The 23,581-nt window shown below is 42.1% G+C and overlaps 1 protein-coding gene across 2 annotated transcripts in view; it reads left to right on the forward strand.

The window, feature by feature from the left end:
* SLC22A23 (solute carrier family 22 member 23) overlaps positions 1 to 23,581 on the forward strand; it is a 103,709-nt gene that overhangs the window by 19,338 nt on the left and 60,790 nt on the right. For both annotated transcript variants that reach the window (XM_014872399.2, XM_088169952.1), the window contains exon 3: positions 3,143 to 3,297. In XM_014872399.2, coding sequence (XP_014727885.1) covers positions 3,143 to 3,297 — 155 coding nt within the window. The remainder of the gene's footprint in view (positions 1 to 3,142; positions 3,298 to 23,581) is intronic.

Here is a 23,581-nt window from a genome sequence, read left to right on the forward strand (position 1 = left end):
AGGTGTGCACACTGGGACAGCTCTGTGTAGAAAATCTATAATAGGAAGGTTTGAAAACATGTGTGGCTGTGGGAAGACCAGCTGTGTCCAATGCCTAAATAAGTTACTTGTTCCACAGGCAGAGTGTGCTGCTGGCACAGAGCCTGCAGAAGTTTGTGTGGAATGTTTCCTCCTGGAGCAGGTGGGCACGGTGTTCATGCAGAACCAAGACAGTAGGTCTGGACCTCTCATTGCCCTGTAGTGCCCCTGCTTTGCACTTGCTCTGATGCTTTTTGGAGCCTTTGAGTCAATTCCATTCCCAAAAGCAAGAGAGCCTGCAAAGAAGGGCATGGGAAGAGCACTTTGATCAGCTGTGAGAGCAAAGTTTGGTTATCTCAGAGTGGCAAGGTACACGTGTAGGAGTATGGGAAGAGCAGGTCCTGTCCTCAGCCCCTTCACTGTCCCCCTGCAGTGCAACTCTGACATTAGGAATAGCTTTTCCATGTATTTGCTTATCATACTGTGTGGGGGCTGCAGATTCTTCAAAAGCCTGAGGTTGCTTGTATCCCTGGTTATTTACCTGTGCAGGCAGCATTTAGCATTTGATCTAGATAATAGCATGCAGTGTAGGCTGAAACTTCTGTGATACAGTAATCTCTCTCTGGAACAGTTTGGATGGCAGCAGATAGCATCCTGGGGCTGTTTTACCAGGGAAATTGTGTATGGTTTAATTTCTCACAAGCATTTCCATGTACTGTTAGACAGATAATTCTGTCTGCATATAAAAGGCACTTTTTTAATGTTCTAAGACACCATCCTGTCAAAACACTGCTGGATCACCAAATATATGGCTGATAGCTGCCCTGGAGCTTTGTTTTTTTGAGAAGTGTGCTGCATGCCTTGGTGAAGAAGATGACTAGTTTTGTGTTTGTGAGGAAATGCCACTTAGCAGACGGCTTATCTGGTCTCAGTTTTTACAGGCTCAGGAGGCTCTTGGATTTTCTGATCTTTTTCATTAGCAGCAACCATTCATTTGTGTAAGTTGTATAATGGTAGAAGAAATTCTGTGTCCTAATGATGGATAACCTTGAATACAGAGGGTGGGAGAAGGGAGGAAGGGAACTGAAGTATGCTAAGCATGAGGTCTTTTTCAATCAACATCAGGGAATGGCAGGTCAGGCTTGTGATGAGAATTAAGTTCCTAATTCTGAGTGTTTGCATAATGCCTTTCATCTGCAAAACACTTCCACAAATACTAATTGGTATGAATTACAGCTTGGCATAGCAAAAATGAGGCTGCAAAAGTCTGTGCAGATAGCTGATAACACAAAGTTCATAGGCTTTTTTTTTTTCTGTATTCAAGGTTTTACATGAGGTATTTCCCCTCCCTGCCTAAGTGCTGTGTTCTGTAAATACAAAATCTGAAGCACAGACAGCAGTCACTGTCCTCAGCGTGTCCCCAGTGTGTTGTGCATCACAGAGTCAGTGATATTGTGTTCCCACCCTCAGCCCCACTGCAGCTCATCTTCCAGTGGCCTGTGCTTGTACCCTGACAGTGAGCAGCCTGCTTTGACCTTGCTTTCTTCAGCTTGCATGTTGGTTTTATTTTAAAAGCTTTGAATGGTTCATGCCAACAAGCTCAATCTTTGAGGGGCCTCACAGGTGATACTATAGCTGAAAATAATAATAAACCTGTTTTCATGCAAGGAGTCATGACAATACTTTCTTAGGTATGACTTTGAAAAAGCCTGAATGATGACTGGTGCACTCTTCCAGTTCCCAAAAATGTAACAAATTATAATGATGTCTCTTTTTCAGGCCTTCACTCCCTATTTTATTTTAAGTTCTGCAAAATCCAAAGTTCTAATTGTGAGTGCATATGTATAATGTATTTTATAACTGCTGGTGACAATCTGCTGAAATAATTGAATAGAAATGCCAGAGCATGTGAAACCGGACTAAGTTGTGAGATTTAAATGCTCTTTATTGTGCTGACATTCAACCTGATGGCTGGCTTGCAGCTGACAGTCTGCTTTGAATGGGTCTGTGAAAGCTGCCTACGAAAAGCAAGTTCATGTATTCTTTGCGAAAATGGCATATGGAGCTGACTAAAAGGGATCCTCAGTTCCACTGGAAAACTTGTGGGAGTTGACAAGTTGAAAAATTTTGGAAATCTCCACATAATGATCCAATTCTTGCTTAAAAATAGCCATGTGCTCTGGTGCTTCATATCATTCTCCTTGCACAGAAAGAGGGGAGAGAAAGGAGAATTATAAAGGCTAAACATATGAATAAGAGATGTTAAAAATTTCATGTTCCTTGGACGTGAAAGAGCCAAACTCTGCAGCAGCTGACCCCACCGGTAGCATAACTCTTCCCCCTTGTCAGCACTGTACCAAACACACAGTTGCAGGTTGCAGCTGCAAAGGAGGGCTGCAAGTCCTCTGTCCCTGTTGCAATGATTTTTGAAGTGGTTTATTCCTCGCCCTACCCTCCAGTCAGACTGGTTTTGTGGGTCTCTCCAACTGCTATGGGGATACAAGGTGGAGGAGCTCACAATTTTCCTGTCAGTGTTATTATCTACTTTCTAAGGCTCAGCAAAGTGACCTGAGCCCTGTTTTGTGCTCAGTCCATGCTTGTTAGGCTTCTCCTCAACAAATGAGACCAAGAAAAGTAGTTTCCTGGGCTGGGTGCCCTTGCACATGAGACTGAAAAGCACATGTCTCTTGGGAAGAGGAGACCTCTGCAGCAAAAAATATGTTATGCCATGCATCATATAATACTATATTTCCTCCTGTGCTACCACAGAAAACTCTGAGAAGTTGATTTTCATCTCCAAGGGACTTATTTATGGCCTTACAGTAGTTCCTGGATGCTTCCTTGTTTATCTTTGTTGTTTCGAAAATGCTGGTTAAATCAAGCACCAATACAATGTGCTGTCTCTGCTTAATCCTTTCTGCGATGGACTTGTCAATGCAAAGCTGGCAAAGAAATCTGGGATTTTGTAAGAAAAAAAAGAGAGAAGAATGGAACAAACATTAAAAATGGGTGGCAGTATTTGGAAGGGATTGCCTGACTTGTTCCCCTCTTTGCCAGTTTTAATGATCCAGCATTATGTCCATCCTGGCTTTTAACACTGTTTCTCCACATCCCTTATTTTTAGGGTTGGTCGACGGCCTGTACTGCTCTTCTCTGTCATATTCATTTTGATATTTGGACTGACTGTGGCACTCTCAGTGAATGTGACCATGTTCAGCACACTCAGGTTTTTCGAGGGATTTTGCCTGGCTGGAATAGTCCTCTCCCTGTACGCACTGCGTGAGTATTCCTTCATCGCCATACAAATGTGCTGTTATCGAGTATGTGCTTTGCTGTTCTCTGGCTTCCTGGTTTTGTTCAAACAGATCAAACCAGGATTATATTGATTGCAAAAGCTTTAACCTTAATTTTGGTAAGGAGGGTTTTGCAGCTGTCTCTTTAGGTTGCTACAAAGCAGTCTGTGAATTCATTTCAAAAGTTATAAGGTGTTTCGGGTTTGTCTGTTGTTTTTTAAACCTAGAAGTTACCTGGGTCATGGCCATAATGTACAATGGGAGTAGATTTCACCCTGCAATATTGAGCTCAGTGGGAGACTTACCACTTTGGCTGCCTCTAGCAGTTTGTACTCTGGCACTTTTTCAGAACTTCCTTTATTACTTGCAGAAATATCCTGTGTCCCTGCCTCAGGATTGTAAAGTTACAGCAAAAATATGTTAGAAGACCCTGAAGTTCTTTTATCAACTCTTTTCTTTTTTTTTTATTGGATAATTTTGGGGTTTTAGTTGGGTGTTGTTGCTTTTGTCTGTTTCATGAGGGGGAAAAAATCTCAGAGAGAAACTTGAGGGAAAGCTTGTAAGAAGTGCCTGCATGCTCCCATCTGGGGTGCCTAGTAAACTTGGGGCCAGAACACTTGAAATCCCCCTCTGGAGGCCTTGCCTTTGGAGGGTGCATCCACAGTGCCACCAGCCTAATCGGTGTCCCTTGGATATGTTCCAGAGAGCATCTTCTGCTTCCTTGGCTGTTTGTAATTAACAGGTAGCACCACACCAACCAAAGAAAACACAAAATTTCCTCCTCTTTATTATGGCTCTGGAAAAGTATTATCTAATTATATCCTGGAAGTTGCTGTACAGATCTTCATAAAATTTTATTTACTTCCTATTGTGGATGGTATCTAACCCATCAAGATTTAGTACAGTATCCTTACTTTGCAGAAGTATGAAGTTCGACAGTTTTTGTTTTATTTTTGGTCTGTGCCAAGGGGAAAGATGCCTGACTGCAAAAGACAAGAGTTTGTTCTGTATTGCACTTTGTTGTTATGCCTGGTATGATACCCAAGATACATGATTTTTAAATTCTATTGCCTTTGCTCATGTAATCTTTAGTGAGAATCTTTCACCAAAAACTGAAAGTACTGCTGAAGACATTACACTTTTATTGGGAAGTAATTTAACCTGTGTGGTTCCCATGAGAGGGGGCTTCAGCAATTACTAGTGTGATGTCCTGCTGGATAATAGGCTTGTCAAGATTTTTCACAGCCCAGTTGCAGCATGTTAGTTTTTTACTTGATGAGGGATTTTATTAACTTTTAAGAGATTGCAGCTGATGATTTTCATGGGGAAATGCCAGCTAAGTAGAAGTTTGATTATGGACATTTTAATGATTGGAGTGAAAGAGTGTATGTGTTGCCTTAGACCAGACAATAGCTTGTCAGCCCAGGCTTTCATTCAGAAAATGGTATATTCTGGTTGCTTCATGCACTATTTGGTGCAGAGCAAAGATTTGAGTCTGATATTTTATCCCCACCTGCTCTAAAATTCAGGTGTTTGCTGTAACTATGGCTGTCTGGATAGACAATGCCTAAACAGAGCTAGTAGGTGTTAGGAGAGATCCGTGTGAAATTAGCTGCAGGCTGAACATCAGCACACTTCTGTGGAGGTGAGAAAATGTGAAAGATGCAGCACCTGCGCCTCTGAGAAATCTTCTGACCTTCTGTCTCAAGAGATGAGGGGAGTGAATTTTTACTATATTAAGTAATTTAAACAAAAAAAGAAGTTGTCATCTTGGTATAGCATGCTCGGAGAGAAGTAATCCCTAAAGTCTCGAGAGAATGAGAGTTGTAGGGTTTTCTGTTTTGGTGGTAGTTTTGATTTTAGTCCTCATAATCTGCTAGGCTTCCTCTCAGTCTTTATGTACTATCTTTTCTGTTGGAATCAGAAATGTGTGTGGAGTATTCTTATGATTCACAGCTTCTCTTCCCTTTCCCTTAACGGCCTTGATTTCTTCCCTTGGAGATTTGTTGCCCCTGAACTCCCAGCTGGCTGTCCTGAACAGAACAATGGAAAGTGGAAAGTTTGACCTGTTAGTGGCAGCCATTAGCCAAAATTTCCAAAGCTACTGTGCAGAACAAAACTGCATAGGCTTGCATAGCCTGCAAAGGTAATTAGTCTGCCTCTGGGATCCTTTTACACTGTCTTGAGCTTGCTAGTTGTGCTTGGATTTATGGCCTGCCTGAGGGAAATTGTAAATAACTGTTCAGGATGCTTTGGGAGCAAGAAGAGCACGAAAGTGCTGTCTGTAAAACACGGAGCTGCCAAGATTGAGTTGCCTCCATCCAAACCACACTCTTCCTCATAGCCTAGTGCTGTTTTCAGAGCTGCCTGCCCTAAGGTACAGTGTGCCAGGGATGAGCCCTGCCTTCTGTGGAGGGACAGCAGGGAGCTGCCTGTGCTCCTCTGTGGGTTTTCCTCAGTGCTGTGGTGAGCTTGCTTCTTGTGGTCTCCAAGCACAACCTCTTGCCTGGAGCTGCTCAAGGCTTATCTGAAGGAACCACCTTGGGATGTTGATTTGTTTAACTGAAAATTTTTCCTGCAGCTGCCGTAGTTTTGTTGGAAGAGGTGTTTCAGGTGAAATTTTTTAGTGAGGCTGCAGGAAGAGACAGGCTTTGTGCAGGTGATGGTGCTTGCTGTGAGGGAGGGAAGCAGAGCAGCAATGAGCTCAGGCCTTTCCCCTCCTGACTGCTGTGGGTCCTTGCATCATCCAGGAGAACAAAACGCAGTAAATCCTATTCCACTGAGCAAACACATGCAGTTTTGAAAGGCTTTTCTTCCATGCTGATGTAGAACAGGAGGAACTTTTATTGTCTTCCAGAAGTGTTTTTCTACTTGGAAACAAGTTTTCCTGTCAATCTGCAGTGGGTTCCTGTGCTTCCAAGCAGTTAGCACACATTTTGTATGGTCAGGGACCAACAAGAATCCTCAAGAAGCTCTTCCCAGGAGGGTACAGTGGCTTCCTTCCAATAAGCCACACTCAGCAGCAATGTGATGCACAGAGCTGGAGCTGCCCTTGTGGTGTGCTGGGTGGGTCCCCTACTATTTTTGCTTAGCAGATTTCTGCAGTAATGGGCCACCTCTTGTTAGAGGAGAGTGCTGGGACCAGTGGTGAAATCTCCTGGAGAGAGAAATAGTGAAGGGATGCAAAGGAGCGCTCTGGCCACAGTGGTTGGAAGGGCACGTATGGCCTGCCCAGCAGCTAGATGTAGAAGAGAGCATAGACTAGGGACTGGAGGAAGACAGGTTAAGAGAAGGCAGGGGGAAAGCTTTTTTTTTTTTTTCTTTTTTTCTTTTTTTCCTCAGTGTGCCTTCTGTTTGTTATTTGTTGCTGTGTGCACATCCAGAGAGGAAGGATGGGCATTGTGCCCCTGTTAGCTCAGCACGGATGGATGCACGGTGCCACAGCCTGCTGCCCAGCCAAAGGACAGGAGGTTTGACTTTACCCATCGGGGTGGAAAGCCCTAAGATGGCCCTGAGAGGAATTGTCCTTTGGATAGGCTGAGAGGGAGAGGAAGAAGTGTGGGAGCCCTTAGCAGGGTCACGAGTGCCTGAGTAATGCCTCTGCTAGTATCTGTGGATTGGCAGCAGCAGGCGAGGCATGCCAGTCTTACTGCAGATAGCTCTGCTTGCTCTTGCAACTCACGTGGGACCAAGTACACTCAGCAAATGTGGAAGTCACGGGAGAGAGCAAATCTGATTACTTTGAGGGTGGGGAGGGTGTTACATCTGGGTCACTTTCGTCTCACTGGGTCATTGCCTTGGCTCTGACCACAGAGCAGCTTTTTCCTGGGTGCTTCTGGAGAAGGGCAGATGCTGTGGCCGACTCAGCACAGCTCCCTTCCTCAGGGCTCATTGCCACCAGCTGACACCAGAGCTCTCATGGCTGAGGGCAGGAGTTCCCTCTTCACCCTCTCTCCTCCCACATGCTGCTGCCCAAGTCAGGCTGGTGCCAGCATCTGCCTGGCCCCTCTGCCAGGCAAGGCATTCATCTTCCTTCTAGAGACCACCAAGTGTGCTGTTGTCAGTGGGATGTGCCTTCAGATCTTATCCCCTGCTTCCTTTGGGAGATCTACTGAGCACAGTGTCTCTTGTGCTGCCTGAGCCTGGGAGATAGAGTGGGGGCTCACACTGGGCAGGGCCATGAAATGAATGAAGGGAAGAAGCCTTCCCTTCCACCTGTTCTTGTCCTATGCTGTATCTATTTCCCTGTCAGGATCCCTGCTTTTGTCACTTTCTGGAGCCAAAGCTAGGACTTCAGTATTAATTAAACTATTTAAGGGGAAGTAGAGGAAGGGAAGAGATTTTTTTTTTTGGTAAATGCTCCTGGTAGGTTTAAAGAGCTTCCCATTAAAGTGCTGTATGCTGTTGCTGATGACTGTACCTGAGCTCAGGCAGAACAAGCCATGGTGTGGATTTGCACACAATTGCAGGCTGTTCAGCAGTTTCATGGATGACTGAGCTACAGATTATGCTGCAAAATTAGAAAGTCTAGACTTGAATGAACTTGTAAATAAGCTCTGGAAATAGCTTTGCTGGAAAAAAGATGACATCTCAGGTTGGAGGAAGGAAGCAGGAATGTCCCTCCAATGCATAGTAGCAGAATGAGTGGGCATGGTGCTTCTCTTTCACTGTTGGATGAAGAAAGGTAGAAACATTGTTGAAAATCATAGGTTGTGTTTCAAAAAGCCTGTGGAAGCTTGGCAAATGCTTTCAGACCAGTTAGGATGTCCAGCTGTGATGTATCTTTCTCATTTATAGCTAGGTCAGTCTAACCTGTTACTCCTGTAAATTACCCAGGCAGAGATCTGAGAGGCTAAATGTGGCTTCTTAAGATTTTTTTTTTAAACATGTGTCCTGGAAAGCTGAAGCAGAGTGCTAGAAAGTTTGCTGCTGACTGAAGAATGAGCAAGTATCAAAACGGAGCATCTCTGAGTGTTGGGCTGTAACGATGTCAGATGTTTAAAATAATTTTGCTTCCAGTCAGGTGAGATTTATCTTCTTTTCTTTTCCGCCTTTATTTTTCAAAAGTGTGTAGGCTCTGAAATCCTGAAGATTCCAAGTTTATAATAGATTTCATTCTCCATTTTTCTCTTGTGACTCTTCAGTAGCAAGCATGGCCTTGGCAAGGCAGGTGAAGCACTGGAAACAGCAGGCTCTGAAGCTATTCTATGTAATCTGAACTGGCTCAATAAATAACCCTGCAAAGCATTCCCAAATTGGAGGATGTGGAAAACATCTGATTCTTTTCCAGTGCATTGACATGTGAGTTAGCTCTGCAGTAACGTGCAGTTCTCTCCCCTGACAGGTCTGTGATAAGATCAAGGTTGTTAAGCCACCTACCTTCTGTTTATGTAACCAGCCTTCCTTTGTCTGAGTCACTTGATGCAGATCTGGTAGGAGCGATCACAGAGGGATCCACTGAACGAAAAAATCTTACTGCCTCACCTTAAAGTGACCATTAATTGTTAAATGATACAGAATCACTTTGCTTATAGAGCCACCACAAGCTATTCTATCATTGAGCCAGGATGTGATTTTCTGGAAATAGCACTGCTAATAATTTTCAATAGCTTTGTGGGAGAACTGTTTAAAAAAATAATATGCAGTAGGAGCTCTCCAGCTGCTCAAAAAAAGTGCTGTGCATGCCTTTTATCAAGTGCCTGGGGGCTCAATTTATGCAAGAGTGGAAAAGGTTATTAGAATTACAGTACTCTCCTTATAAGTATAAATCTTCCTTGTTCTACGTTGCTTCCCTCACTACAGTCAAATCACAATTAATAATAATCTGTTTGCCTCTTTTTCCTCAATACTTCTGCTGAAATTCCTTCATTTTTCTGATGGTCAGAGTGGGTATAGGCCCTTCGAGGGCATGGACCCTCATCCTTATTTTAACCCCTACACTGTCTTCTGGAGCAGAGGTGCCCTTTGAAGCATTGGTAACATATTGTCCTGAGTCCTGGAAAAACTGTACCATTGAAGGCAACTCATTTGAAATTAATTTATACCAAGTCTTCTTGTATGCCAAAGGAGAATAAAAATAGGCTCTTTCTAAAGCTCCTTGGAAAGTTAGAAGATGTTTGCTTGATGCCAATATTGCAGCAGAATACAATTTTAATCAATTTTTCCATTTCAGTTGCTGAAAGTCTTGTGTGTTGTCAGTGTGACAAAAAGCCTAAGGAATTAATTTTATTTGAGATACTTTTTGTATGACTGGTCAATTGTGAATGCAATTAAGGTGGAACACTGCAGTTGTTACACTTGTGATGATGACAATCAGATGAGATGAGAGTACACTTGCAATTTCCCCAGCTCAGAACACAGCTTGTATTTTTACCATTTAAAGTGTCTGTCTTTTAATTGTTCCAGACCAGCTTCAACACTCTGGGTATGCTCAGTCTGCAAAATCTTACCTTCTGTCACACAAATACTTGTAACTGTTCAGAACTGTAATTACACTTTTAGGGTTTTTTTTAATTGGTGGTTTTTTATTCTGAGCAATATCAAGTACATTCATAAGTCTGCTGCACAGCTGAAAGCTTGCAGCCACTGAAAGGAAATGAGAGGGGCTTTTCTCTTCCTCTTCCAAATTCCTTTGCATTGTCTCAGCTTCTGTACAACCAATGGCTTGAGACTATAAGGGAGTGTTTAAAATGAATAGTTAAATCCAAAAAGTTGCCTTTCACTTGTAACTCTTTGACTCAGCTGAAGTGGTGTTATATCCTCACTGTAAGAATAAATTGTGAAGTTTCTGTTCCCTCTGCTGGTTTGTTGGGGTTTTTTCCCTCTTGCTGTAAGACAGCTGCTAAATGGCTTTTTCTTGCTACATAGTTCCAAGCTAGTGTTGTGTAGGGTGGCTGGCAGTAAAATCTTCCTGTAACACTTGTGCATGCATCTGTGCAGGCCATGTCCAAGTGACTTTGGTTTTTTAAATCTTTCTGATTTTTCCTAGCAGCAAGATAATTTTTTTTTACAGAGAATATCAAAGAGAGGTTGTACAAATAAAGCCCATTATGCTGAAACTGTCAGCTTACTGAGTTTTAGCTGCCCTCTTCCTTATCTGTGTCTCGGCACTTGGCAGCACTTAAAAAACAGGATGGGGTCGTGTTGGAAATGAGATGAGCAGTGACATTCTCAGGAGCTGCACTTAAGACAGACAACATTCAGGGCTGGAATTGTTTTTCCCCCAGATGCTTCTTCCAGGGAGGGCACAGACATACGCACATTTTTGTGTGTGTGCACGCGTGCCAACTTTCTGCTGCAGAAGGAAGGATGCATAGGTTCATAAATCACCTAGGAATGAATAGTGCTTTACTTCCCTTTCCTGCCTATCCCTACAGGTTAGCTTGTCAGGAAAACAAGCCAAGTTATAGCAACAGGATGTGCATAGAGGAAAAGCCGTGTATATGTAGAAGGTGCATTTAGAAGTTATCTGTAGTGACTTTGAATGTTCAAGTCTAGCAACAAATGTCAGTGCACAAATTCACATAAATATTTATGTGCCTTTCAAGAGGAACCATAATTAAAGAAGGCTAGCCAAATTCCCATCCCCAGTCACGCAGACATGACTCCTATTTTCTCACTTACAAATAATATAACCCTGTGGGATTTTTCCTAGTTCAAGTTAATTAAATTTCACTCAAAGCATGAAATTTGCAGGCAGTGCTCATTGCAGTAATTCTGCAAATGTGTATTATTTAGTCAGATACAATAAAAAGTTCACTTTTGTTTTAATTCTTCATTTTATTTGTTGACAGTGGACAGAATTTAATCATGCACACCATATCAGTGCTCATGTCTCTTTTTTCTTTTTTTTTTAAAGAAAACTCCTTGATGTAGCATTGTGAATGAATTTGTTCATAAGTTGTATGCTGCAATTACTGATGAACCTAAAAGCATGAGCTATGTTTTTGTCTTTTGAGAACATCTGGTCCCTTCTTAAATGACTTGTACAGACACTTACGTGGTTTTTAGAGATAAGTTGAGACCTAAGTGCTTGCTAATATCTTGAAAACTTGTTTGTTCACATTCTTTGAATTCTGGTTATGGTATGAATTGTGAGAGGAGAAATCAGTTTACTAAAGGCTGATGAATGATGTGCAAATCTTTGCACTACTCCAGTTTTGGATATATAAGCTGGATGTCTGCTTTAATAACCTATACATTCAGTATGGAATCTTTCAAATTTTCTTGCAATAATGCTTGATAGTATCCTAGAGAAAAAGGATACTGTGTTTGAAGAAGGTTCGGGGGCTTGGAAATATAGCTGTGCTTTGATGAACTGTGGAAGAAAGCACAGTCCAGTACTTGCATAACAAATTGTGGATCCATGTTGTTGCACTTCTCTGGGTGATGTCCCCAGCTCCTGGATGTCCCAGCACTTCTCTCTAACTGGCTTGTGCTTGGAGGAATTCTTGGCAGGCTAACAATTCTTGTGGCTTCTCCTTCCAGCTTTCTGCCCACGTCCCATGCAGAGACCAGCCTCTGGTACAGCGATGCCTCAGCCCTCTGCCTTGCAGTCAGGCATTTAAGTGCAAATACATCTCCATCAGTGGCTTAGCTCACATAATCAATGTACTAGGGTAAGGACATACATTTCATTCTGCTGTTGTTTATTCTCTGAGGAGAATAATCCCTGGCAGAAGCAGCAGGGAAGAGCAGTGTTTTCACATGCCCCGGCTGGACTAGGACCTGAGAAGTGGAGGAGGGCAAGCTGTGCTGGAGCACTGTGCACTGTAATTGTGATTTTTGTTAAAAATGCAGACTGGAGAACTTGTGTGTCCTGGCACTAAGACGCAGGTAGGTTACTTTATGTCACTGTTATCCAGACACTTGAGATTAATTCCCTGGAGAAACGAGGAGGGCATTTTCTCTATGAAGTACTGAGTTCAACAGATATTTAAGAACCAGAGTTGTTGTCCAAAATAAATAAATAAACCCCTAGAGTTTTCTGCTTGATGTGAAACTGCTGTCCAGAAGGAACAAAGTGTCTGCCTGTCAGCTCTTCAGGGACTTTTTCCAGTTCCACTGTTGCTTCCACTCAGATTTCAGTCCTGTATTTGTAGGCACTGTAGCTGTCTCCTGGATATGGAGCACTAAATTAAGAAAGTCAGAAGAAAGAAAAGTAGCAAAAAAAGCACAAGAAGCAGAATCAATAATGTGGTGAGGCAAAAAGCAATTTGAGGGAAGAATTTCTGTGGGGTTTTTTTACTATAATTATAGCAAACAAAAATGGATTGAAGGCAGGAAGGAAAAATAAGATCAACTTAAAGATTGTCTAATGCTGGAAGTAGCTTATGTGGTGAAATTGCAACCAGTGTTCCTAATAACATCTCATTTTTTTTTCATTTATAGCTTTGATTTTGAAATGTTGGTTGGGGTTCTTTGCCTAGAACTTGACTGACTTGTTTTTCAATGCAGAAAGCCAAATCTGTCTTTCTAGGAAGCTTGAGGTAAATTTATTAAAGAGCTTTTGAATTATAGATCCATTAAAAATGACTCTGCTTTGAAAGTTAAATAAATAAAACTGTCAGTGTTTGTCATCTGTTGAAAAAAAAAATTGTTTCTCTTGTATCTGTACAACAGAGAAACCCAATTAGTGAGCTCCAATGCTTTGGAATTTGAGCAGGAGAAGCTTTGATTATATCAACCTTGACTGTATTCATATGAGTCTTTTTAGATGTCATTTGTGAGTTTAGAATAATGAATCAGCCGTTGTCCCATTCTGTCCAATGAGTTGTCCCATTCTGCGTATTTTTTTTTCTGTAATGTCTGTGCTAGGTCTGGAAGAAAATATGCAAAATCCAATGTGCATCTTGCAAACATTTAACGGATGGATTTGATTTTTTTCAGGAGACACTATTCATCCTTTTTGACTGAGTGTTGTATTTCAAAAAAAAGCATTCGTGCAGGTGCCTTTCCTCCCTTCCTGACCTTTTCTTTAGTGGTGGTCTTTCCCTGAGGGTAATTGTTTTGTGTGGGTCTAGGCTTAGTAACATGTGCCAAAGCAGAGAAGAAGAATAGCTAATGCATGACCCAAAGAAGGAAAATTTTAAAAAAAGACTATACAGTATGTACCACAGCTGCCTCCTCTCTCATGCTGTGATAAAAGACAATGTGACAGATATTTTTCTAAAATAAGAAAACTGCTCCAATGCAATGAAGAATAATAGCATCAATTAAAGATTTTGTGTCCTAGTTGTTTTGGAAACAAAAAAAAGGCCAGATAAAGCTGGCAGAATGTAGAGCTAGCATGTGTGAATGTGAGTAGCACTGCTGCCTCAGTGCCGTCCTTTGTTGGGATCCTGACTGGGAGGTTTTTAGTACCTGGTGGGACTTGTACTGGACATACCAGTGCTTTTTCCTGCTAGAGCAGCTTTGGATTTGACTTCTGACTAGGATACTTTAATTTTCCTATAATTTCTATCTCTCCTTGAAACTACAGAAGCATGTCCTGCTTGCCCAGTGCTGCTCGGCTGCCAGCCAACAGCTGCAGTGTGGCTCTGCCCATGGCAGGGCTGTGCAGGTGGAATACCTCACAGGAATGGGCTTCTGGGAGAAATGATCCATCTGCCTGTCCAAGCAGGACAAGGCCTTTTTTTTTATGTGTCTGATCCTTTCTGCCCTGATTCTGGGAGTAGTTAAAATCTCAAGGAAGAACTGGCTGGAGCTTTTGCCCTGCAGGAGAATCTGACAGCAGCTCAGGCACAGTCTAAGATGACCTGGCTCTGCCTGTTCTGGGTACATCCATCCTGCCCTGGCCAGTGCTCCCACCTTCTGCTGGCCCTATAGAAAACTGATTCAGCAGTGTAAACAGGCAGAAAACTGTTAATTTTGTTGATTTTTTTTTTGTTTGTTTTAAGTCAGTTTTCCCCTGATCTTTCTTCTCTCAAAAGCTCACTGCAGAGTGGAATGAGCATAGGCAGACAAAGGTGGAGAGAAGGAGCAGGTGCCTGGGAAGCCAAGGAGAGAGGAGTGACATGACTTTAAGGGCCATGATAGAAATTTGCCTTGCCATAGTGCCCTGCTATTGGAGCAGTTTAAGAGCCCTTGTGGCTTGCTTGTAGTGCAAATGAATCAATTCTTGCAAGCTCACTGCAGCAACCTCGGGTCAAGAAATTCCCTTGGTGTAAACAGATTAGTCTGTTGCAAGTCATGGTGAAGCTTGACTTAATTCTAGTGTGGGTCATTCTTAAATGTGGGATTTAAGACTTATTTCTTGCAGGCTTTTTAAAGATTAGACAGTGTCTCTGCATCTTGGCAGAGACAGCAGGTCTGATACATTGAGAAACATATGTCTTGGACAGGTTGATGCTTCTTTTCAGGATAGCTGTCTTTGAAGTAGTAGCAGATGGAAGTCCTTCCACCTTTTCTAGGCACTGACTAAGCTCGAGAAGAACAGATAAACTGGCAGCAGAGAAAAGCAATTCTTAAAAATAATTTACAGAGATCTATATGGCTTTAACTTTATTTATTTAAGCTTTCAGAGTGAGAAGCCTGGCTTTGAATTTATTGAAAACTTCTGAAGCTCAGTTGGAGAACCAAATATGATCAGGTCCTAGTTATGAGATTTCCACTTCTCTGGCTGGCTTTTCTTAGTGACATCCAAATTAGTGAATAAATAAAATCCTTCAGTCTGCCGGTGACAACAAAAAAAATTGTGATTCAGACCAAAACAACTTGATCATGAACTTGGCAGTGCTAACCTTGAAGAGCAGAAATGCAGACCATCAATCTGATATTTCAGTACTGGAAAGAGTTGCTTTGAAAAGGTCATTTTATTACTGTCCCATCAGTTTTACTCAGTAAATTTTACCCTTCAATGAGACTAAATTTTATTTTTTTACTTTGGGATAAGAAAAGGTTAGGTCTTGAACGGGGGGCAGAGATGATGATGTTTCTGTCTAGGATAAAGATGCTGAAAGATGTTCTCTGTGCTGAATTGTCTGTCGAGCTCCTATTACCTTGGTGTTTTAATCAGAACATTTTTAAGTCTTTGGGATTGTCAAAGGGTGTGAGTGTTTTTGTTTTTTGATCGGTTTGGTTTGGGGTTTTGTGGTTTGGGGGTTTTGTTGTTTCCTCTTATTTTTTAATTTATTATTTCTGCTTTCTGAATTAATTTTGGATTGCTAATTAAGTGGCTATCTGCGAAGGTCTGACTACAGCATGCCCATTTCTAGTTTAAAATGCACTGTGTAAAATAGGAAATATAAAAGGAAGTTTCTGGATGTATGTGTTTAGGCTTCAGCTGTGTCTCCTGTTTGTTTTATTATAAAACAAATGTGAAGCGAAACGTGAGTTTCACTTTCTCAACAGTGGAATGAAATAGTGCTTGTTCTTTGGAGAAGACATCTATGAGAAAGGTGCACTAAAACTTGTTATAATATATTGGGAGTGTTTACTAAGACTTATGTGAAAACAAGATTTTCCTGATGATTCTGAATTGGGATACTGGTCTGCAAAATGTTATGCACAATTCGAATTTCAAACAGAATTTGAGTGACTTAAATTAAAGTTACTACTGCAAGAAGAAAGCTAAATGCCAAAGCAAACAATATTTAAGCTGTTTTTTAAAATATACTGCATGACAGTTACACTTGTACAATGTGTAATTGGTATGAAGTGGTACTTTGGAAATGTAAACCTTAAGACAGCTTCAAGACAGGCATTCAGTGTAAAATTAATTAGGTTTAATTTCACTTAGCTGTAAATGTAAAATTATGGCACATTTGAGTAACCTAAACATACAGTTTGTTGAAACTTCCATTTTCTATTTGTTCTGCAAACTAGTGAATCGGGGTAGGAATAAGCTGTGGTTGGCAAAGCCATCCCATGTTGTCTGTACCTGGATATCTTGGCAGCAGCACGGGTACCTCTGAAAGAGCCTGATCCTGTCCCAGTGCAGGTTCCTGTTGAGAGAGATGCTGTCAGTGTGGTGTGGGTCTGGGGGCCAGCAGAGCTGCTGCCTCTGTGGTCACTTGCCCATTCCTTGGAGTACTGGTGCTCCCCTGAAGGTCTTTAAGGAAAAATGTTACTGCACGGGAACTGTGCTGCAATTGTGATCCTATTAAGATACTGATGTTCAGTAATTATTGGATATGGAGTTCCTGTTAATGTGGTCACCATGTGGGAGAAATGTGTTTGCATTCCTGTAACTGCTCCTTAACTCCCAACCTGGGGAAATCCTGGGACCTCCTGATGCAGGGAGGAGCAGCCCTGCTCACCTGCATTCCTCTCGGCACCTGCTTCCTCTCTGCTGGGTTTGTTCAGACACATAATCCAGCCAACAAAGTAACGAAAATTCAATTTTCTGAGCCAATTTTATGCTCTTTTGTTTAAATGTCCATTTAGGGAGCAAACAGATGCAAGTGTTGGAGGTAAATGTCAAGGGAGGTGAGAATGCAGGAAGGTGGACTTTTATGATGGGGTGACAAACTGCTTCCTGACCAGCATTATCTCCTGAAGCTAAATCTGAAAATCCAGCAAAGGTATGGCCATACATTACAGATGCCAGTGTCAGAATTTTCTGCCACATGTTGACACCTCCTGAATTTTGCCAATTGGGCTGTTTTTTTAGCTGCACTCAAAATCAACTATATGAGGTGTTGTGGCTTAAACAAAAGAAATCAAAAGTACTTCTCGAAATATTATTCCCACCACTGTCAGTTTCTCTGCTCTGTTTTTTGACAGATCTACCCTAGGATTATTGTGTGTTTGCAACAGCAATGGAATTGGTGCAGATAAGGGAACCATAGCCAGTAACATGCTTTTTCCTCATAGCCAGCAACATGCTTTTTCCTTCTTGTTCCACAATGTCTCTGTGTGTCCAGGAGGAACTATACTTGGATGAGTTTCTTGTGTACTGCAGAGTACACTTCAGGGGGAGCAAAATCAAGAGGGAAAAAATCAGAGCATCATTCTGTGAGGAAAATTGAATTCTTGAAGTGTAAAATTTTCTAATGGGCATCACACAACCTTGTCCGATATGGCTAGTGGGATCAACAGTCTTTGGACCCCACTAAAGGAAGTTAAAGAAATGATGGGTGAGCAATGGTGCATGCATGGATTGCTGCTGAGCTAGCCACTCTCCCATGGAAAGGTCAGTGAGAGGAGGAGACTCTCACTCAACTGTTTTTAATGGCAAACTCTGGTTTTTCTTCGTTTGTAATTCTGGAATACTAGCAGCAGACCTAGCAAAAATAGATGAGTGAGTGAATGGCATCAAAGGCATATGATAAAGCACTAAAAGGAAAGTATGGCATATAGGAGTGTGTCCCTTAGAGGAGGGGAAGATTGCCTAAAAATATGTAAATAAAAATAAATATATATGCACGTGTGTATATGTATACACTTATACACACTGCTTCTTTGAAAACTGTACTATATTGTGATAGAAACTTTCTACAGAAAATATTTGGCTTCTCTGGCTGTGCTGGAGAAACCGTGGGTGTTTTGTTTTGGGTCACATTTAATATCTGTGGTCTCTGGATATAATGTGTTACTTTCAAATGTGATACTGTGTTACTTTTAAATGCTATGTGTGTTTTATTCCTCTTGTCTGGATTCCTGGATCACTTTTCCATTGCAGATTCTCTTCTTGCTAAACTAGTCTGTTGTATCATGAGAATCCTTAAGAAATAAGAACAGATTAGGTGAAAGCAGATGTCAAAATATTAAAATTTCTCATGGGATAGAAACTCTCCATCCCACACAGACAGCGTGTATAATCTATTTTTTGCATAGTCTCCCATGCAAGTCCTTCATCCCTCCTCCTCCTCATCAAGTTCTTCGTGACCAGAGACTGGCTTTCAGAAAACACTGCAATCCAAAATGTCCTCGAACAGGCACACACGGTCTGACTGGGGGTGACCTGCACAGCGCTGAGCTGGGCTCTTCTACTCAGCGTGTTGTGTGATTTGGTGACACTTGTGTGTGCAGCGTGGGTGTTCGGTGGGAGAGGCAGCTGCTCCCCAAATCTGCAGACATTACTCCTGGTGTTCTGCTGGAATTTACTGAAAAGAATTCCCAAGTGCTGGCATCTGTGTTTTCTTCATTTCTATTGTATCCTTTTTGCGGAAGTTGGAAGCATTTAGTCTTTTCATGCATTTTATCTCCTCAAGATAGTGTGGTGAAAAAGCACAGTGCAAGCTTAGCTACTCGAGTGATGATAAAATTGATATGAGATCAGGCGGTCAATTGACAAGCAGTAAACACAGGCTTTTTAATTCTGGAATGCTTGAGTGCTTGGTTACTTTTGTAATGTTAATGTGTTGCCCATGACATAAGAGGAGACTTTTGTGTATGGGTATGGTCTCTTGGGCTTGTCTGGAGTGACGGAAATTCCTTTATGGTGGCACCAAGCAACTTTGCTGTGAACCTGGAGCCTTTGACATTAACGCCTTGGCAAACTGTCCACTGTCACTTGGGTTGCCTCAGGCACATTGGGGCGATGGTGAGGGACGAAGAGGGAGCTAGCCGTGTTTCTGGGAATGCCTGCTTACCAGATAACTGCAAAAATTGGGCTGGCACCCCGAAATTGTGTGTAAAGATGCGTGCTGTGCAGTGCCTGGCCAGCGGGTACACGGGCAAGTTTCCTTGCATGACAGCCACAGAGTAATGGAATGTGACTGGAAAGCACAGGGATGTGTGGGTGGGTTGTGGAGGTGGTGTTTGACCACCGGTCCAGACTGGTCTGGCTTATGCTTTCCTAAAGTAGCACAAACTTTTGTTTTCTGATTTATTATGTTAGTAAAGGATCACATAGATTGTGCATGTGTGGATGTTCTGTCATAAAATCATAATAAAAAACACAGCAACAAAATCAAAAGTCCTGGACTCTCTGTTAATGCAGTTTTCAAATTCCCTAGTTAGAATGTAAAATTAAATTATATTTCAGTTTAAGGAAGTTTTCTTGTTTAAAAAAGGAGAGGAAATAAAGGTGAACTCCCAAACGGTGCTATTGCCTTTAAGTGTCGGTATGGAAAAAGATTATGGGATGTTTGCAGTCAGCAAATCCATTTTGATCTGCATGCACCTCATCTGACCAAAAGTGCATAATGCGTGTGTGTGTCAGTGTTACTATTGATCCTAATTTCCGGGCAGTGCCACTTAATGGCATTTGCTCGTTTGGAGCCTGGCCTGGGCTGTCTTTCCCAGCCTTGCCAATGTCCTCTGTCCCCGCAGTCACCACTTCTCCCCAGAGCACCGGGCATTGCTCACCGCACTTGGCTTCTTCCTTGACACAGCTCCTTAATGAAACACCGGATGAGTCAGTGTTAAGTAACCTCACTTGGGTGTGTGGCTGTCACCTCCCTGGAGAACTTCCGTCTGTGTCTCGACAATGCCGGGAACCAGAGAGAGATGCTTTGCATTCAGCTGCAGCTCCATTCTCCACATAATTTTAGGCTTTGGTACCTGTAGGGATGGCGAATTGGAAGTGAAACTGGCACAAGCAGAAGGAAATATATGTGTCTCTTGCTCCCTCAGGCAGCACTTTTACATAAGAGGGACACTTTAGAGATGCATATTTGAAATTGATTTCATCTTTCTGCCCCATTAAACAAGCAATTGGTTTTCAACAGCAGCTCAAAGATGAATCTGAGTCAAAGCAGGATGATTAACTGGAGGACAGCCAGCTTGGCCATTGTTTGTCCTCTCCTGTTTAATACTCAGTGTGTGATACACACATCACAGACTTCAAACTCCTCCCTTCGAGAGACAATACAGTAAATTAATCTGTTGAGAAATTGCTGAGATTCCAGCCTCTCTACCAACTTTTTCATTTAACCATGTTAAATACTGCTAGCTGGAGTTGCTCAACTGAATGACTCATAGCCAAACACTATAAAACATTATTTTTCTTTTTTTTTTTTTTTTTTTGCATTTCCTATCTATAAATGAGTGGTTTGGAGTTCAGTTGTGTTGAATACACTGAGGTGAAAATTCCTGGCAGCTGATAACAACTATTCTTCATTTAAACACAGAATATGCTCTGTTTTCACCCATAAAACTGGGTGATCTTTGCATGTACATATCAGCAACCCCAAACTACAATGTCTTGAGGGCATATGTGCCCATCCCTTTTCTGAATATCTGAGTTTCGGGTGTTCTAGTGACTAATCTGACTTTAGAAAGGCAAGGATGTTAAGGAGTGTCTCTTGAAACTCCAACAGGCTTAATCCCTTATGTCCCAATACTTGCCATCCCAATTTTAAAGGAAAAATAGATGTACCTAAAAGCCCTTAATCATTGTCATGATCCCCATTACGGTTTGTTGGTCAGGGAAGCAAACATACTCTATTCTTATGGGTGCTGACAGGAGAGAAAATAGAAAGATGGAGGAAAATGCTACTGCTGTGTATACACTGTGCCTCTTAGCCAATTTAAACCACCATTTTCATCAATTTCTCTTTGTAGGAACAAATTAGAAAATATAACTGTTGCTATCCACAGGGAAGGGGAAGTAAATCTATAAATTGAAGTTCAAGGTTATTGGAGCTCTTATCTGTCCATAATATAGGTATCTGTCTCTGAGCTGCTGAATATTTTTATTGCTGCTGGTTTAATAATTAATCTACCCTTTGGAAGCTGCAGGCTTTTTGCCTAGGATTAATGTATTCTTAACATCCCATGTCTACCACCCTGTCCTGAAAGCTAAGTGGTACCACAAGAATCTGCTGCAGGGGGCTTGTTCCATCTTTGAATCATGTTTTTGTGTTTGTATGTCTTCATAGAAAGCATTTTTAATCCCTCTCTGCTGCCAGGTTCAGGCAAAAAATCTCCAGTTCTGTTCTGCAAACCTCTTCTACAGCAGTTTGAAGGGCTGGTGCATTAGCAACTAGGAATGGTACATGGCAGGTTTCTCTGAACTCGTCTGTGAAAGAAGGCGTGTGCGTGACTGAAAGGGCTGTTGCATGTCTGTCTCCAGCTAGGAGTGAGGAAATGCATGCCTTTAAACACAAATCCTGCTGCCTGTGGGGTAAACTCCTTCCCCCATGTCAACGTCTGAGTCACTTCAGGGCCTTTCCATGCTTTCCTGGGAGAGACCCTGCTTGGTGAGGTGTTACTCGGACCTGTAAGCAGACACTGCAGTTCTTTGGTGCCTGAGTGCTTTGTGTTTTTTCCTGTCCTCTCTTGTTGGTATAGAAAAGTGCTGAATTAGTATGTACTGCCTGCCACAGTGAAAATGGGGTGAAGCAGGATGCTCAGCTACTCCCATTTGCTTGTGAAGATCCCACTAAGTTTCCTGATGGTGCTCTCTGAAATGAGGAGCTCTTGCTTTCATCAGCTGGGAGAATCAAACTGTGTCCCTGCTCTGCCCTGTTCACCCTTTTGATTCCCTTTAAATGGAAGTGGTGCCTTCCATGGATTGCACGTTGTACATCTCCAATGTGTCATTCAAGAGGAAGGATCTCCATCTGTGTGTTGAGCATGATGCTAGGCAAGATAGGATGAAGGAAAACATTTTTAATCCTTTAAAGTATTTCTGATCCCTGTGATAAAGGGCAGAAGTGAGGTTGGGATGTGGGATAACAGGAGTGTGGAGAGTGGCAAGGACAACACACTCGTCTCAAGGTAGCTTTTGCTTCTAAGAAAGGAAGTGTTTTGTTGAAGGCAATTGCTTTGGGGCAGCCAGTTATGCAAGCCCTCCTAATTATGAATGGAGGGATACGTCTGTGGAGAGTGGATGAAGCAGAAGGAATGAAAATGGGAGCTGCTGAAGCTGCATCTGTGCACTGGGGAGAGGGAAGAACAAGGAAACTTAGGACAGAAACAAGTAATAACAGGATTCTGACTCAATCATGTCTTTCTGAAACACAAGGACTGGAAAGAGAGATGAAAATATGGAGTCCTGATTTCTAACAAGATTTGTTTCCAGCTAGTACATGGAGTGGGTTAGTGGCCAAGATACGCTTTTTTTAATAGATGCCTTCCGTGTTGTGTTTGCACTTGATTTTTTTCATATATGCAGAACTTGAGTTCTGAAGGTCTCTTCACCACCTCCAATTGCCTCTGAGCAGAATCTTCCTTGGTGGGTGGTGGGGTTTTTTTCCTATTTTTAGCAGCAGCCTATGCAGTTAGGAGCACATGATGTTTACCTTCATGGCTGAAGCCATGGTTTTAGCCCAGGTTTCCAGAGGCAAAAAGCTATGTTTTTCTGCTTCATTGAACTGATTTTAATTCAGTTAGGGCATTCTTCAGTCTCCAAATGTCGTTGTACAGGTTGTCTCGAAGCAATAGAACAGCATGGTTGTACTCCCAGCCTCCTGGTGGGCAATTTTTCAGTTAAACCAGGCCTGGGCTGCTTTGTTCCCTGTGGAGCTGCTGTAACTGCACACACAGGAGCACTGGCTGCAATTGATGGCTGGGAGAAACACTGGTGCTGCTCTTCAATCTGTAGTGCTTCTTTCCTCGTTTCTGTCAGTCTGCAGCAGAATACCCGCCACTAATGCAGGGGTGCCCCATCAGAACAAAGTCATAGCCATTACCGTGGCAATCATACAATTACAATATTCTTAATTTTATTTTAACTGTGGTTGAACACACAAATTTCTAGATTTGCAATGTTATACAATGTAGCTTGGTCAGTTGCTGCAGCAGTGACACTTCAAGTCATCAGAAATACTGCTTTTTTGTTGTAAAACCATATGGATTTTACATTATAAACAGTGATTACTGATTTTATTCTCCAAAATTTAGCTTGCTGTAAGGAATAACTGGATAAAATGTGACCAAAGCCCTAATAGCTCATAGTTTAGTTGTGTTGGTGATGTGAGTTGGTTAGCACAGGCTCAAGTACTCTTCCAGGAGCTGAAGAGGATGACTTTGTGCTGGGATTAGACACAGCTTCTCTTAGGGAGCCAGTTCTGTGTGCAGCAGCCACAAATTCTCAAGAGATTTGTTTTGAAACAGCAGACTATTTTTTCATACTGCCCTGGCTGTAGCCCTTCTGCATTTTGGGTGTAATAAGGTGTTCCCTCTTGCTTTCCTTTGCATTAAGAGACTTTATCCATTCTCCCTACCTAGTCCACATGTACCACACAACTTACTATTGCCTGTAATTACTATCTGAGCTGTTCTTAGCTTATAGCTATTTATTTGTCTTGGAAACTGGACAGTGTTTTCCATGGGATTACTTCTCTTTGTTCTAGTTGTTATAGTCAGGATGGTTTAGGCAAAACAATGCAACGGTTGGTTTTGGGGCACCAAAGGCTAATTCAGGTCTCAGAAACCTT

Source organism: Sturnus vulgaris, chromosome 1, assembly GCF_052056855.1.
Source record: "Sturnus vulgaris isolate bStuVul1 chromosome 1, bStuVul1.hap1, whole genome shotgun sequence".
Lineage (NCBI taxonomy): Eukaryota > Metazoa > Chordata > Aves > Passeriformes > Sturnidae > Sturnus > Sturnus vulgaris.